General features: G+C 35.5%; 1 protein-coding gene across 17 annotated transcripts in view; it reads right to left on the bottom strand.

Moving 5' to 3' along the window:
* Window positions 1-18,854, bottom strand: part of VPS8 (VPS8 subunit of CORVET complex) — a 267,100-nt gene that overhangs the window by 217,113 nt on the left and 31,133 nt on the right. For 16 of the 17 annotated variants that reach the window (XM_036352529.1, XM_036352534.1, XM_036352531.1 and 13 more), the window contains 3 exons: window positions 17,138-17,170; window positions 16,139-16,193; window positions 6,726-6,850 (listed from right to left, as the gene is read on the bottom strand). In XM_036352529.1, coding sequence (XP_036208422.1) covers window positions 6,726-6,850; window positions 16,139-16,193; window positions 17,138-17,170 — 213 coding nt within the window. Of the gene's footprint in view, window positions 1-6,725; window positions 6,851-16,138; window positions 16,194-17,137; window positions 17,171-18,854 lie in introns of those variants that run through there. The other variant, XM_036352542.1, reaches the window with a different exon arrangement.

Raw genomic sequence — 18,854 nt, forward strand, 5'->3', positions numbered from 1 at the left:
GTGTGGGAGGCCACCAATCAATGTGTCTCTCTCACATTGATATTTCTCTCTGTCTCTCCCTCTCCCTTGCATTCTCTCTAAAAATCAATAGAAAAATACCCTTGGGTAAGGATTAACAAAAAAACCACAAAGTAGATTATTTTAAAAAAAATAAATAAAAGACATAATTGCTGCAAACTTCCCAAACCTAGAGAAGAAAACAGACATCCAGATGAGGGAACTCAGATGATATCCACATCAAGAGACATTATAATTAAAATGTCAAAAAGTAAAGATAAAGAGAGAATGTTAAAAGCAGCAAGAAAAAAACAACTTGTTACAAACAAGGGAACACCCCCCTCCCCAAAGATTACCAGCATTTTTTTCAGCAGAAACTTCGCAGACCAGAAGAGAGTGGTATGATAAATTAATTCAAAATGCTGAAAGGAAAACTCTTCCAGAGCACTCTACTGGGCAAGGTTATCATTCAGAATTACATGAGAGATAAAGAGTTTCAAGATAAACAAAAGCTAAAATAGTACATCACCACTAAACAGGCCTTACAAGAAATGTTAAAGGGACTTCTTTAAACTGACAGACACTAATTAGTAACAAGAAAACAGATGAAAATAAAAATCTGACTGGTAAAGTTAAATATATAGGAAAGGTAGTAGATTAAAGTTAATATGAAAATTAAAAGACAAATGTAATAAAGAGAACTAAAACGACAATAAATAGTTAAGGGATACACAAAACAAAAAGTTGTAAAATGTGACATTGAAAATAAAACATATGGGAGGGAAAGTAAAAATGTAAAGTTTTAGAATGCATTAAAACTTAGCTTGCAGCCTAAGTGCCCATCAGCAGATGAGTGGATTAAAAAACTGTGGTACATCTACACAACTGAATATTACGCTGTGGTAAAAAAGAAGGAATTCTTACATTTGCAATAGCATGAATGGAACTGGAGAGCATTATGTTAAGCAAAATAATGAATAACATAAACTGATGAACAAAAACAGATCCAGAGACAGAGAAGCATTGATCAGACTGTCAAACCTCAGAGGGGAGGGTGGGAGTAAAGGGGAGAGATCAACCAAAAGACTTGTATGCATGCATATAAGCCTAACCAATGGACACAGACACCAGGGGAGTGAGGGCATGAGTGGAGGAAGGGGTGCGGGGGGAAGGGGGGGTGAATGGAGGGATAAGGACACATATGTAATACCATAATCAATAAAATAAAATAAAAATTAAAAAATCAATGGAAAAATATCCTCAGGAAAGGATTAAATAAATAAATAAATAAAATTTAAAATGCAGAAAAAAACTTAGCTTGCTATAAATTTAAAAGATAATAAGAAAGGAGTCTAAGCATAACAATAAAGTCATCAAACTATAAAAAATAGAGAGCAAGAGAAGAAGAAAGGAACTATAAAACAGCCAGAAAACTATCAACAAAATGGCAATAAGCACATAGCTGTCAATAATTACTTTAAATGTAAGTGAACTAAATTCTCCAAACAAAAGACACAGAAGTGGCTGAATAGATTAAAACACAAGACTCATCTATACGGTGACTACAAGACTCACTTCAGATGTACAGACACACACAGAATGAAAGTAAAAGGACAGAAAAAGATGTTTCATGCAAATGAAAGCCAAAAGAAGGCTGGGGTAGCTATACTTCTATCAGACAAAAGAAACTTTAAAACAAAGTCTGTAATAAAAGACAAAGATGGGCATTACATAATAATAAAGGGGTCAATCCAACAAGACAATAAACATTAGTAAATGTTTATGAACCCGACATAGAAACACCTAAATATATAAAGCAAATATGAAAAACCTAAAGAAAGAAATTGACAGCAATATAATAATAGTAGGGGATTCTAATACCCCACTTACATCAATGAATTGATCATGAGACAGAAAATCAGTAAGGAAACATGGGCCTTAAAGATGTACTTAACATATAAAGAACATTCAATCCAAAAGCAGCATAATACACAGTCTTCTCAAGTGCAAAAAGAACATTCTCCAGGATAAATCACATGTTAGGCCACAAAACAAGTCTCAATAAATTTAAGAATACTCAAATCATTATCAAGCACCTATTCTAACCACAGAGTGTAAAACTAGAAATTAAAAAATCTCAAATATGTGGAGGTTTTACAATATGCTACTGAACAACCAACTGGTCAATGAAGAAACCAGAGAAATCAAAAAGTACTTTGAGACAAATGAAAACAGAAATACAACATACTAAAATCCATGGGATGCAACAAAAGCAATTCTAAGAAGGAATTTCATAGCAATACAGGCCTACTTGAAGAAACAAGAAAAAACACATATAAATAAGCTGAGTTTACACCTAAAGGAACTAGAAAAAAAGAAACAAAACAAGCCCAAAGTTAATAGAAGGAAAGAAATAATAAAGATCAGAGCAGAAATAACTGTTATAAAGACCAAAAATACAAAAAAAAAAAAAGCAATAAAACTTAGAGCTGGTTCTTTGAAAAGATAAACAAATAGACAAACCTTTAGTTAGAATCAACAAGGAAAAAAAAAGAAGCCTTAAGTAAAAAATGTAATAAGTTACAACTGATACCACAGAAATACAAAGAAGCATAAGAGACTACTGTGAACAATTATATACCAACAAATTCGACAATCTAGAAGAAATAGATCTAATTCCTAAAAACATACAATCTTCCAAGATTAATTCATAAATAGGAAATCTGAATAGACCAATTACTAACAGGAGACTGAATCAATAATCAAAAATCTCCCAACACACAAAAGTCCAGGACCAGGTAGCTTTACTGCTGAATTCTGCCAAACATTTGAAAAAGATTTAATGCCTTTCTCAAATTCTTCCAAAAAACTGAAGCGGAAATAACATTTCCAAACTCAATTTTGAGGCCAGCATTACTGTGATAACAAAACCAGACAAAAACAAAAAATTATAGGCCAATATCATTGAACAAAGATGCAAAAATCCTCAACAAAATATTAGCAAACCAAATTCAACAAAACATTAAAAGGGATGCAAAGATGGTAGAATATCCACAAGTTAGTCAGCATGGTACAACACATCTATACTAATAAAAGGGTAATATGCTAATTAGACCAGGTAGACCGGACATCTTCCAGACGTCCGACTTCCTTCTGGACAAATCCACGGTGGCGGGGGCCGAGGCAGAGGCCATTAGGGGCGATCAGGCCAGTAGGGGTGCAGTTAGGGGGCAACCAGGTTGGCAGGGGGGGCAGTTAGGCGGTGACGAGGCCAACAAGGGGAGGGGGGCAGTTAAGGGGTGATGAGGTCAGCAGGGGGGCAGTTAAGGAGTGACGAGGCCGGCAGGGGGGCAGTTAGGAGGCGACCAGGTCTGCAGGGGACCAGTTAGGGAGCGATCAGGCCAGCAAGCAGAGGCAATTAGGGGCGATCAGGCCGGCAGGGGAGGGCAGTTGGGGGCAATCGGGCCAGCAAGGGAGGGCAGTTAGGTGGCAATCAGGCAGGCAGGCAGAGGCAGTTAGAGGCGATCAGGCAGGCAGGTGAGCGGTTAGGAGCCACCAGATTGTGAGAGGGATGTCCGACTGCCGGTTTAGGCCCCATCCCGCAAGGCTATTCTTTATATTTTTAACTAGAGGCCTGGTGCATGAAATTTGTGTGTGTGGGGGGGGGGTTCCCTCAGCCCGGCTTGCACCCACTCCAATCTGGGACCCCTCAAGGGATTTCCAACTGCCAGTTTAGGCCCAATCCCGCAGGGGTGCACACACAAATTTCGTGCACCAGGCCTCTAGTTAAAAATATAAAGAATTGCCTTGGACAGGTGGCTCAGTTGGTTGGAGCATCAATCTGTGCTCCAAAAGGTTGCCAGTCAATCCCTAGTAAGGGCACGTATCTAGATTATGGGTTCAATCCCCGGCTGGGCACATATGGGAGGCAACTGATCTATGTTTCCCTCTCGCATCAATGTTTCTTTCCTTTCCCTTCCCTTCCCTTCCCTTCCCTTCCCTTCCCTTCCCTTCCCTTCCCTTCCCTTCCTCTCCCTCTCTCTCTCTCTCTCTCTCTCTCTCTCTCTCCCCCCCCCCCCCCGCCTCCCTCTATTCTAAAAAGAAAAAAAAATCAATAGAAACAGCCTCAAGTGAGGATTAACAGGAAAAATACATAAATAAAATAAAGAATAAAATCATATGATTACCTTAATGGACACAAGAAATCATTTGACAAAATTCAACATCAATTTATGATAAAAACTCTCAACAAAATGGATATACAGGCAGCATATCTCAACATAATAAAAGTCACATATGGCAAGACCATAGCTAATATAGTGAATAATGAAAAGCTGAAAGTTTTTCCTCTAAAATCAGGAACAAAACAAGGATGCCCACTTTTGCCATTTTTACTCAACATAGTATTGAAAGTCCTAGCCAGCACAATTAGGAAAGAAAAAATAAAGAGCATCCAAATTGGAAAGGAAGAAGTAAAAGTGTCATATTTGTGGAAAATGTAATTTTATATAGAGAAAATGCTGAAGACTCCACCAAAAAAACTGTTCAAATTAATAAACAAATTCAGTGAAGTTGCAGGGTACAAAATCAATATACAAAATTCTGTTTTGTTTCTGTACAAAAACAACAAACTATCAGAAAGAGAAATTAAGAAAACAATCCCATTTACAATTGCATCAGAAAGAATAAAATACCTAGTATTAAACTGAACCAAGGTGGTGAAAGACCTGTACACTGAAAATTATAATGCACTGAGTGGAAGAATCTGAAGACGACACAAATAAATGGAAAGATATTTCAAGCTTATGGATTAGAAGAATTAATGTAGTTAAAATGTCCATAGTACTCAAAGCAATATATAGATTCAATATAATTCCTCTAAAAATTCATGACATTTGTCAATGAAACAGAACAAACAATCCTAAAACTTATTTGGAACCATAAACACCCAAATAGCCAAAGCAATCATGAGAAAGAAGAACAAAGCTAGAGGTATCACACTCCTGGATTTAAAACTATATTACAAAGTTATAGTAATCAAAACTATATGGTACTGGCATAAAAACAGATACAGAGATCAATGGAACAGAACAGTGACCCCAGAAATAAACCCAGATATATTACTTCATGACAAAGAAGGTAAGAATACACAATGAGGAAAGGACAGCCTCTTCAATAGATGGTGCTGGGAAAACTGGACAGCCACATGCAAAAAAGAATAAAACTGCACTAAGAATAAAATCTTACACCATACAAGAAAATTAACTCAAAATAGATCAGACTTGAATGTAAGAATGTAAGACTGAAACTACAAGACTCCTAGGGAAAAAAAAAATAGACAATAAGTTCCTTGGTGATAAATTTTTGGATGTGACTCCAAAGCATAAATACACAAGTGGGACTACATTAAATTAAAAAACTTCTGTACAGCTAAGGAAACCATCAACAAAATGAAAAGGCGATGTACTGAATGGGGGAAAATATGTACAAATCATATATCTGATAAGGGGTTAATATCCAAAATATATAAAGAACTCATACAACTAAATAGCAAGAAAAAAAAAAACACCAAAACTTTTTTTTTTTTTTTATGAGCAGGGGATCTGAAGAGCCATTTTTCCAAAGACATACAGAAAGCCAACAAGCACATGAAAAGATTCAACATCACTAATCATCAGGGAAATGCAAATCAAAGCCAAAATGAGATATCACCTCACACCTGTTAGAATGGCTAGGATTAAAAGACAAGAAATAACAGGTGTGGACGAGGGTGTGGAAAAACAAAACTCTAGTGTACTACTGTTGGGAATGTAAGTAGGTGCAGCTACTGTGAAAAATAGTATGGAGGTTCTGCAAAAAATTAAAAATAGTACTACCATATGACCCAGCAATTCCAATCCTGGGAATTTATCCCCCCAAAAATAAAAATACTAACTCAAAAAGATATCTACAGCCTCATGTTCACCGTAGTATTTACAACAGCTAAAATGTGGAAATAATCTAAGGGTCCATCAATGGATGAATGGATAAAGAAGATGTGATAAATATATATATGTATATATATGGAAGTTTGCTATTTGTGACATGGATGAACCCTGAGGGTATTATGCTAAGAGACAGACAAATATATGATTTCACTTATATATGGAATCTAAAAAAACAAGAACAAAACAAAACTCATTGATATGGAAAACAGACTGGTGGTTACCAGAGGGAAGGGGGCTTGAGGGTTGGATAAAATGAGTGAAGGGGGTCAAGAGGTACAAATTTCCAGTTATAAAATAAATCAGTTGTGGGGCTGTAATGTACAGCATGATGACTACAGTCAATAATATTGACTGCATATTTAAAAGTTGCTAAGAGAGTAAATCTTAAAAGTTCTCATTATAAGAAAAAATAATTATATAACTCTGTATGATGATGAATAGTAAAAAGACTGTGGTGGTAATTCAGATATATACAAATATGGAATCATTATATTGTACACTTGAAACTAATATAATGTTATATGTGAATTATAACTCAATTTTTAAAAAATCACATACTCTTGCTCAGTCAATAACAATTACTACAAAATTTGAATAAGACAAAAGTAAGACTGAGCAATCTCAGCTCTATAGGCATGTCCCTTTATAACATATTTTGGTCTTCAAGATATTGATCTAGAGATACTATTTTTAAAAAGTGATTTCAACATTGTCTTATGGGTAAATAAAGTACACATTTACCTGTCCTTTAGCAAAGCCACAGAGAAGTCTTGAGCAGTCGTTGTTAATACTGAGGGCAGAGATGGCTCCATACTGACCTCCAACACTAGTGCTACCCAGACAGAGTCGCAAGGCTTGATTCTGATCTAAAGAAAGCAATTTGTAAAATCAAGTGAAAGAAATGGAAGGACTAAATAAATACATATTTATTATAGGCTTGTTTTCAAAAACTTGGGAGGTACCAAGAATCAACTGATTAAGTTACATCATTTTAAATACATGTATTAAGCATCTACTAAAGGCTCGGCACCGAATTAGACACTAAGAATGCGGGGGGGTTGGGGGAGACACAATATCCACACAGAAGCATAATACACAACTTGCTAATGATAAGTAAAAAACTCCACAAGAAACCTGTGTCTTTCCACAAACAACCCCTTTCATCGCCCTCATTCCATAATTGTATTTCTTGCTATTTTTAAGATGAAAAGTTACAGGGAATACCGCCTTTTTAAGTAGCTTTAAAAATTGAAAAATCAAATTTTATTAATTTAGAATTTGACTGAAATTTCCATTTCTATTACCCATGAAGAAAAGGTTTACTAAGCAAATTAACAGAACAAATAAAATTATAGTGTTTAAACTACTTAACAGAATTATTTCAAGCATCAACACTTGATATGCTAAAAGTAAATAATTAAAATCTCTACTAGATTAAGTTATTTAAGGGCAAGGATTTTGCCTTAATCAGCTCTGATATCTCCAGGAGGCACTCAAATATTTATTAAATGTTATTATCTAATAATTAAAAGAAATTTCTCTAGGGCGTCTCCTAGATAATGCTTATTTTGTATAGCGTTCATTACTGTACCCACTTGAAACCCATGAAATAAAAAATTTAAATATAATAAGGCATGCCTACAAAGTGTAACTTTAGAGAGGAAAATAAATAAATCCACCACGCTTGCACAATCTGGAATTCTCTCAACTCCCTCAGCAATTGTTTATATCACCCTTCACTAGTATTAAAAACAATACAAAAGGCCCAAAATGGAGTCACTTTTGCTAAGCCCCCTATCACCAAACTAAGACTTAATACGTAATTAGTTTCGGTGTCTCCCAGGAATGGAATTTTAAACCAGTCCATCAGGAACTGCCTGGTCAGTACTAGTCAGGTAATCTCTCTGACAGACCTGTCATAAAGGAAGATGACCTTGCCACAACCAATCTGCTTTTTGCTAGTATTAACTTCCTTGCTCCATTCCCTGCTGCCTATAGAAGTCTTTCATTTTGTATAGCTTCTGGGAGCTCCTTTCTATATGCCAGATCAGCGATTTTCAATCTTTTTAATCTCATGCCATACATAAACTATTCACCAAAATTCTGCAGCACACCAAACAGTGTATTTTTTTGCCGATCTGACAAAACAAAATAGGTATCATTTTGATTCATTCACATGGGATGGCTATTGTTGTGTGAGCTGTTGTTACTTTTTTATTTGACAATCTAAGGGAAAAGAGGTCAGTGCCCTGACTAAATAGTCAGGTATTGCATGTTCTAAAAATTCTTACGTCACACAGGTTGAAAACTGCTGTGCTAGATGATGCTACCTGATTCATAAATCACTGAATTAAGCCAATAAAATCTTTAAAATTTACTTAGCCAAATTTTATTAATATTATCTATATGCTACTTTTTGGAGGTAAATATGTTTTCCACTATGAGAATAAGACCTCCGTAAGGCAAAAGTTGTACGTGAATAAACACTCCCAGAATACTAGCATGGTGCCTTCCTTACACTCAGCGGCATCTGACAATTATCTGAACAGCGTCCACATTTGCAACTCTTCCTTTTGTAAGGGTAGTTATCAGAAACAGCCACAAAACATGCATTCTCAGGTCTAGGAAATATTATGTAAGTCCTTTTGCCCATCCAAAGTTAAATACTGTAAGAATATTTTTCTATGTTCATAAACTGGCTCAAATAGCAATTTCCACCTTCCCAAGGAATTCTGACACAATTGATGGCTGTATGGTATCTGCCACACAAAAAATACTTCTCGGTTACTGAAATCATTTTAGATTTTAGCCTTCTATGATGAATATTCAAAAAGGAGTAAAACTCATAAATATATAAGGGCTGATGTGTTTTAAAAGTCATTATCTTTATTCATATCTAGCATTATTACAATTACAGATTTTTTTTCTACTTTCCTTATTTACATATTTTTTCTTCCCTCCCCTAGTTTAATTCAAATTATTAATATTTCCTTTATTTTCCTTACTCTAAATATGAAGTGACATTTTATTTTGCTTAACTGAAACTGTCTATAAAAACTGGTGTTTCCCATTGTCCTTATCAGGGTTGCCTTAAGCAGTCAGCAGCTTATCCATACACCTTATTTTGCAAACTGTCACGATACAACAGTTGGGCAATAGTGTTCCATACATACCACTACTTTGGGTCATGCGTGTAGGCAATGGATGAACTGACAGTTAAGAGGACAAAGGCAGAAACTCCATTCCAGTCTCACAAAGCCCCCAGAGTCCAGGCTCCTGCCTTCCAAGCACAGAGTCCTGTCTGAATATAGTCCTGCTGTGATCCTTTGTAATCACTGCTTTGAGATCCAACCTTTACATAGTTCGGATCCACCAAACTTAGAGACAACCACTATTGCTTTCTGATTTAACAAAGTTCATGCTTTAAATTAGACTAAGTATTATAGCTCAGGAAAAGTAAGAATAGGAAAATTAAAGTGTATGATAAAATAGAAAATAAAGGTACCATTAAGAAAGAGGAAACAGAGAAGAAAAGAGGAAAGGAAAAAGACAGTACGTGATTTGTAGGTTAAAAACCCAAACATGACTCTGCTTTCCTAACTATGGGTCCCCTGTACTGAAAACTAGCTAGACAAGAAACCAAATTATCAACCTTGGCCATTCCTGAAAGATGTATTCATTTACATCCAACAGGACTGTGTTAATAAAAATAATCTCAATTTTTTTCTCGATTTTTACAATGTATTCATTATAATACATTATAGTGAATTATAATACATTGATAATGTCCCTTTATAAGATCACATGGCTAGGAAGTGATGCACAATATATAAAATATAACCTATTTTAACTTCAAAAGATATTTATCAATTCTTATTGCTGGCTTTATACAATCTATTTTTACAGTACCATATTAACAAACTAGCTATTATAGAATTTAAACTAAATTCAGAAGAGGTAGATTTCTATACATAAAGGAAAATATAGTCTTATTGGAGTGGTTTCTTTGCTAGAGTTAACTAAACACTCTATAGTCCAAGTAATTCTGGACAATTCTGGGGAAAGTTACAAAAATAAAAATAAAACTTCTTTCAAACACTTAAATTCTGTAGTTACATGGACAGAAGCAAGTAAGATGAAAATCAGTGCTCTCTGCAAATTCAACTCTCCAGGGGCTCTTGATCTCAATTTAAATACAAACATTCTATTCTCCCCCTACTCTCAGAATTCTCCTTTGTCTATCATTGGGGTGAAAGGATTAAATTAGTAACATCTAATTTCATTTACAAGTTCACATAAAGCCACTTTTGGTTGGCACTGTCAACTTAGTTTTTTGTGTGTGTTAATTGGAGTGGGTCCTTATGAAGCAAATACAGTGGGGCCTTGACTTACGAGTTTAATTCGTTCCGAGACCAAGCTCGTTAAGGAGCTCGTTAACTCAAATTACTCTATCAACTCAATGCAAAAAATCAGCCGAGAGAAAAAACTCATTAGTCGGGACGCTCGTAAATCAAGGCCCCCACTGTAGCTGGACAAGAAATAGGAAATGAAACTATCTTTTTTCCTATAAACTTCACAAAATTGGCATACAGCTTAATGAGAAGTACAAAATGGTATAAATGAAAGAGATTATTATTAACAATAAATAGATTACCAATTAATTAGAAGAACTTGTAGCCCAGGTATCACAAAAAGCACATTTATTTGACACTGCAATGAATTATACCTATTTCTTTTATTAGCATACCTTTCAAAGTATACTTCACTTAGGGTAGATCTCCTCGGTATATTCTGGGCTTAAGAGTAATGTACTGAATAGCAAAGAAAAGTCACAAATAATGCATAAAGCCTATAATAGCTATCAAATCTAAATGTGAACATACTCCCAGAATTTTTCTTCTCTTTCCATGTACCAAAATTAACCCAATCCTCTATTTTTTTTTTTTTGTCCCTAATTTGTTTTAACTAGTTACTAAAGACTGTCAAAGTAGGAAATACCTAGATCCAAGAAGGAATCAAATTTAATTGTGTGTGCAGAGCTCTACTGCTATTGGCAGTATTCATCATTCTTCAGTATTACTCTTTTCTTATCCTTTGAGTACATTAAAATATTCTCTAAGACCAAAGGAGAAGCAAAGAGATATTAAGAAACATTTTTCATCAATGATTATAAAACAGCAAAAACACTTTTACCTGACCTCCATCTAACCAACACACAGAATTAAAGTTCTCATTCCCTCTGTAAAGGTTACTGACTGAACCCAGATAACACTGAATCCCCATGGCTAACTGGCTATTTTCTGGAATGCTGATCCTTACAAAGAGTCATTTGTGTTCACTCCCAAACTTGTTCATGCCATTCATGCCGCTCATAGTACTGTACTTTACAAACTTAATTAAAAATATATAAACTGATGAAATAGAATGAAAAAGAAAGGGCTATCATTTCCATGAAAACTAAATGAATGCTTTAGAGAAACTTGGTAAAGATAAATTGCTTTAAAAATTGTCATAAAATAGGATGTGTGCAAGATAACTGCAGAAGATTCAATAGAAGTTTTATGAAAACCTAATATTTTGTATTTAATTCACAGGTGCCTAAGCTCTTACCTCTTTTTTAAAAAATTAAAAGTGCAAATTTTGCATGACCTATTATTGATGCAGTTTATGATAAAAAAGATGCCACAGACCTCCATCTGGCAGATACAAACTCAAAGTAAAGGCTTTGGTATATATCAAAAGATTAAGGGGGAAATGAATATTTATATATTTTCAGTTAAAACATCTAAGGTATGCATAAATTTATAATTTTTAACAATTCTCTGTTTTAACTTTCAATTAGCTGGTTTTCTTCCATGAGCACTTCATAAGAGGGCACTGACTAATTGATAGCATTCTCTTTCAAAATTAAAAGGTCAAAAGAGAAAAAGTCACTCATGCAAACCAAAATTACTATACCTTTTCCTTTGAATCCATGGAGAAAAGATCAAAAGAGAGAAAGCAAGAGATCAGATCAAAAGTTCAGAAAAAAGACAGGTAAAATTTCAAGAGTTTAAGTGACAAACTATAGTTATCTATAGGAAGGATACTAACTGTGATTAATAGACATCTCTAGAGTTTATGGTTATATTCGGGTATTGGTTATTGGAAAAGAGAAAAGAAATAACATTCAAATTACAGCACAGTAAGTAAATCCAAGTTCATTAGGTTTGATAAAAACAAAATTAATTTTCGTCCTGGCTGGGTGGCTCAGTTAGTTGGAGAGCCATCCTATTTACTGAAAGGTTGGGGGTTCGATTCTCAGTCCAGACACATACAGAAGGCAACCAATCAATGTTCTCTCTCACATTGATGTCTCAATCTCTCTCTCCTCTCTCTCTCTCTCTCGCTCTCTCTCTCTCTCTCTCTCTCTCTCTCTTTCCTCTCAATCGATGCTCTCTCTCACAATGATGTTTCCCTTTCTGTCTCTCTCTCTCTCTCTCTCTCTCTCTCTCTTTCCCTCTCAATCGATGCTCTCTCTCACAATGATGTTTCCCTTTCTGTCTCTCTCTCTGTCTCTCTCTCTCTCTCTCCTTCCCTCCCTCCTCCTTCCCCTCTCTAAAAAAAAACAAAACAAAACTCCCCCCCTCCCCCAAGAAGACAGTCTACTAAAGTATGCTAGCAACCTAAAAAATGGAAAACTAAGGACCTTGGGATAGGGAAACATCTTTATTAATATTTGAATTTTTGAGATCCTCATATAGGTAAGATCCAAGATACGCAATAAATGCCATATATCTATAATTCCACACAAATAAGCAACATAGAAGTAGACACAGACACTGGGGCGGTGGGGGCTTGCCTCAGGGATGGGAGTGGTCGGGTGAGGGGGATCAATGGGGGGGGGGGACACATATGTAATAGTTTAAACAATTTAAAAAAAAGAATAAACAATATACATCATTCTTTATAAAGCTTATAATGATTACTATTTTAATGTCTCAGGTCACTATTCCAATGGGGAAATCTATTACTAATTAAACAAGTATGGTTCTTCCTTCTACACTTTATCCTATCATCAATGAAGATGTTTAAAACAATCAGCTTTAACCCAAGTTTTCAATCCAGACACTTCATAGTATTATTATTCTACCTAGGTTTTCAAGCAAATTTAATCAATTTGTTAAAACTCATTGTCCAAATATATGATTCTTACAAAAATGAGTAAAATTTATTAACACATAGTTAAAAACCCAAAGCACAATCAGAATATTAAGATTATTTCTCAAAATATTCACTCTAGAATACTTTCTGTTCCATTAACTTATAATAAGACTACTATTTCATCAGAAAGCTACTGGGATTTAAGGAAAATTAGGAAGCATGCCCAAGGAAATTAAGGAGACATTAGCAAAAGATAATATACTCTTCACCTTTGTTAGTTTTTGTTTTAATTATATTCATTTTAATTTGTTGCATTAATCTCTACATGGACTTGATTATAAGCAGGTACATATTCTTATAACTTCGTGGTAAGGAGGGAATGTTAAAACAGATAGAGTTGAGGAAAAATAATGGTAAGTGGTAACAAAAACTCAACATTCATTCTGCTGACAGATAAATATATGCCTTATATTCTATCCACTTTCACTTTAGTTCTTCTTTTCTTCATATATCTTGGAATTGGCCTCCTTTTCTCTCAGGACAGGAGAATTGCTCAGAATGGGGGGAATGCACTGATCTAGGATTCCATATTCCTTGATTCTAACCTTGGCTTTGTGCATGTCACTTAACCCCTCTGGTTCTCAATCACCTCATATGTAAAATAAGGGGACTGAACTAAATTACCTTTTAAGATCCTTTCCCAAAATCCTATCAATCCAATACCCGCTATGGTCCCCATAGGAAAACAAGCATTCCTACACCTGATAGCTGGTAAAACTTTCTGGAAGGCAACTAGACAATACATATTAGGCATGTTTAAGATGTTCATACCCTGACCCAGGATATGACTTGGGACTTTTAGGAATTTGTTCTAAGGAAGTAATCACATGTACAAAAATGCAGTAGCAAAGATGTTTACCACTATACTGTTTAGAAACAACCTAAATGTCTTATAGTAGGAAATTATTATGTAAATTATGGTGAATCCATCTAAAATAATATTATGTAACCATTGAAAATAATGTTACAGATGAATATATAATTACATGGACAGATGTTCACTATAATGAAAAAAAAAAGCAAGTTACAAATTACATGATCCCATTTGGGGGTCGGTATATGCACACAAGCACACACACATGTGCGCGCACACAAAAACACACACACAGAGAAAAATATTAGAAGGCTATATACAGAAATGTTAGGGACTATTCCTGCATGGAAGAATTTGGTATTTAATATCTTCAACCTTTTGCTCACCTATGTTTTCTAAATTTTCTATTATGAACACATATCAATAATGGAATCAGAAAAATATTATTTAAAAAATAAATTTATAATTCTCTTGAGAGAACCAACCATATTTTTCATTTCCATTCTTCTCATCTCCAAACAATAAAATTCATATTTATGTCAATCACCTTTGAAAACACTAGGTATAAAAAATCACATGATAAATAAGGCTTTGGGCATAATAAAAAATTTTATAAATAGGAAACCAAATTGTTCAAAAACAAGGGAAAATAACTAATCCTATATAATAAAGAGCTAATATGCTAATGGTCATGACATCCTCACGCCGCCGTAACGACTGTTCAGCAGGAGGCTGTGTACGAGGCAGGGCAGAGCCAGTGTGTTCACGCTCCAGAGACAGGACAGAAATGGAGAGGCGCCCGGAGGAGGCGGGCCCATCCCATGGTGGGGAGGGCCGGGGTGAGAGCCTGTAGCGCCCTGCCCTCACCGGTCCTTCGCCACCCACCACTCGCATTCAGAGCACCCCGCCGCCCACCTGCCAAGGGAAGGAGCGCAGCGCGCGCACCACCAGGAAGCGGAGCTCAAAACTCTGCAGCAGATGGGAGGCTTCCACGCTCTCCTATAGTGCCATGATGGGGTGGAGCCACCGCATTGCTCCCGAGATGGGCGGAAGCAGGGAGGCACCCAGAGGAGGCAGGACCAGCCCAAAGCAAGTCGTGGGACCAAGGGCGGGGCTTGAAGTGGCCAGAGAAGGCCGGAGGGGGTGGGGGCAGGGCCAGGCGCGATCGAGGTTAGGGTGTCAAGGCTGGGGGGCGGGCGGGTAGACAGGTGGGTGGGGTGCGCGTGGATGGGCGGGGCCACATGATTTCCCACGCTGGGCCTCTAGTAAATAAAGATGTAAGGCCCACAAAGACCAAATTGTGGTTCTGCTATTAAAGTATCCCCCAGTAATCCTTCTATAATATCCTGTGGATTTCTTAATGAAATACAGTGTCATCAGGAACTCCATTTGAGATGAAAAAGACTTAAGATCCAGAGAACACTAAAAATGACAGAAAAATGTTTATAGTTTTTAAATTAAAAAAACAACAAAACAAAATGTTCTTCTAGTAGTGTTGAATTCAAAAGCAAAGAAAGATTAATGAAACAGGGGTTAGTCTCAGACAGGAAAAAAAATGAGAAAATAAGTAAGATTAACATCTTCCTTATAAATGAAACTAGTTAAGTTCTTGTCTCAACCAAGAAAATAATTTGATTAAGGGCTAAAAAAATTACCAGTTTATGGTATGGGATTTACAGTGGAAAATAAAAAGAATTTATTGTCAGTGAGAGTTACTAAAAATGACTGAGAGTGCCCAAGAACCTCTTTCCTGAAGATCTTCTAGAATACCTATTACTCAGATATGAATTAGGATTAAAAAAATCACCCTACCACTCACCACCAACAAAAGGCAGACAATATCACAACCCAAGCTCCCTTCCAACTTTGTATTCTTTTTGTCTAGATCTACAGAGAGTCAACAGATATGACAGCTCATAAATTCATAAAGAAAATAAATTTGCAACAAGCAACAAAGTGAAGCTGAGTCAAGTAACTTAACTATAAAAATACTGCTATTTTTCAAGTTCTTCTGGTTTTTTTTTTCCCAAGAAAATATAGTTCAGTTCACTCTGTAAACTATGATTAAAAGGCATTATAAAACCCAAAAGGATACTTAATATTTAAAGTAAAGAAAGTAAGTGCTTGGAAAATTTACCAAATATTAAAGCCAATCCGTGAGCTGTACCCACTGCTATCAGACTGGACACTGCCTGAGAACAAAAGAGAGGGTTATATTTTAAGAGAGCGGAGCAAGGATCCTGGAATAAGCAGAGCTGAATTTGCTGGTCTTCCTTCCTCTAGGCAACAAATGACATACCAACTATTACAAATAAGAAGAATTTCATCTGAGAGGCAAAACAGGAAATGAAACGCAGGACATTTTATTTCTGGGACTCCCTCTAAATTTACTCTAAGGGCAATAATCTCAAACTAGTATATGTTCAACATACTAGAGAAAAGCATGACACTTAACTTCCCTAAAGCAAAAATTCAGAGGTCCAGACAAAGTAAGAGGCACTAATGCTTCCCGATCAAGAATCTGCTATGAGGTGTGGAGAAGGGATTAGAAAGCTCTTCTCCAGTTTATTCCTAGGAGCCAAAAGACACCAGAAATGTTCAAAATTCAGCCGACTTCCTCACCATTTAACTAATAAAAGAGCTACAGGAGGCAGCTGGAACTAGTCAGGAAAAGAGGGCACTAGCGTGCTCTCAATATGCCCCAGTTCTCTATTATAATCACTTCACAGATTTACTTGGTAGGCCTGGCAAGAGGGTTCAGAGCTGTTAAATGTACCATGTACCGCAAAGTGATTTTACCAAATACTGTTTTCCACTCCCTGTAACCAAAGGGAAGCCGAATCACAGAAGGAGCAAATTTACTTGGGCAGAGTAAAACCACATACAAATAAACCTGGAAAACGCTAATTATTATTCCATTGTGTGCTTGTCAAACAAAAGCCTGAAGAGTAATAATATACTAGAAAGAGAACAGTCAACAGGGATACATTTTAAATCTGGTAACTGGCAATAAGTGACTTATAAATTTATCATCACAATAACTTATGTAATAACTTTAAACATTAGAAAAATAAATCTAAGAAAACCCAATCAAATAGAAAGCTTATCTTTAAAGAATTATTTAAAGTATACTTACAATTGCTGTAGGCAACCCGGCATCTACTTTGTCCTAAATGAAATTTAGAAGAAAAAAAAATACTTGAAAAGATATTCTCATTATAAAACAGAAAATGGTATAAGGCCTTTTCTTTACATAAACTTTGATCCAAATCAATTCAGACAGGAAATAGCACCTTTGTTTTTGCCCATAAGAGAAACTACAAAAGTTGTATATACGAACAAAATATCAAGAGCAAGAGAGTAAGATCATTTTATTTTACTTACTATAACAGATGCTTCAGGAACGGTACTGATTATAAATGAAAATGTAAAGGAAAAGAGAAAGGAAAGAGGTTCCAGTCTCAATAATGTGAATAAAGTATACATACGATGGGTGAAAACAGTAAGAGTACATAAAGATTTTAGAAAAAGAAAACATACACCAAAGATATTCTTCCTCTAAGTAGGAGTTTTCTATCCAGCAGATTATGCAATACCTCCTCAATAAAACCTGAGCAAGTTATATTCAGTCAGTTCTCAAGCATAAGAAAATCAAAAATAAAGTGGTAGTTCCAGCTCCTTACCAGTAACTGTACGATCCTGGGAAAGCCACCTAACCCTTCTGGATATTAGTCACTCATCTGTTCAAGAAATAGCAAACACTGCCCTATCTATGTCACTGAGTTGTCCCAAACTAATATAAAGTATAATATAAAGTATCATATAAAGGGTATCAATTTGATGCTTCTATAGCTTTAAATACTAGTAACGGATTACAATGATTAGCACTGTAAGAGCAAAGAGCTTTCACATACATATATTACACTATTTGATTCTTAAACCTGGAGAGATAGATAAAACAGGTGGTATTATTCTGATTTTTCAAATTAAGAAAATAGAAGTTTCAAACAGTTTAACTGACTTGCCCAAGATTATTCAGCAAGTGGTAGAACCATGTCTCAAACTCAGGGTTTCTAGGTTCCAACCAGACTCTTTATATCACTTCTGCATTTCTTTTCTATCAATGTGGTCAATTGGTTATCATAATCTCTCAGAAGGAAGAATCTCTTTTATCTGACTTATTGAGTTTCCCAGGAACTAACTTAAGAAACTTGCTCCAGTGCATAGGAATATGTATGAGAAGCAATTACCAAGGTTGCTATGTACAATGTCCTGGAAGGCAGAATATACCCAACTTTGTATGGATGTGTGTGTGTAAAGCTTGCCTGGCATAATGCTCAACAATGAAGCATGCAATAAATATTTGCTAAATGATTGATTTGTGTCCCAGACAGAGAAAAAGAGTGAGATATCAGATGAAGAACATAAACGATACTCAAAATGGAACCTGAATAATGAAATTAGAAGTCAGCTGACTTTAAAAACTAAAACCCACATATGTGGAAAGCATTTTAGAGATTACAGAATTTTAGTACTGGTGTTGAACATCTTAGGGTAGTGGTTTTTAAAAAATCAGATGCGTCAGAATCACCAGGGATACCTGTAAAAATGCAGATTCCTATGCAGTACATCTGGGGTGATGCTAGAGACTCCAAGTCAGTACGTCTGGGGTGATGCCAGGAATCTGCATTTTAATAATCATTCCAGGATATTCTTACACATTACACACATTTTGCAAAAACACTGTGCTAAGGCATTTCTTTTATTGTAGGTGATCATTAAAAGAATAAATATCCTTTAAATTTTAATTTTAATTAATTTTAAATATAGTCACATGTCATATTACTTTGAAG

The sequence above is a fragment of the Myotis myotis genome, unplaced genomic scaffold (assembly GCF_014108235.1).
Source record: "Myotis myotis isolate mMyoMyo1 unplaced genomic scaffold, mMyoMyo1.p scaffold_m19_p_2, whole genome shotgun sequence".
Lineage (NCBI taxonomy): Eukaryota > Metazoa > Chordata > Mammalia > Chiroptera > Vespertilionidae > Myotis > Myotis myotis.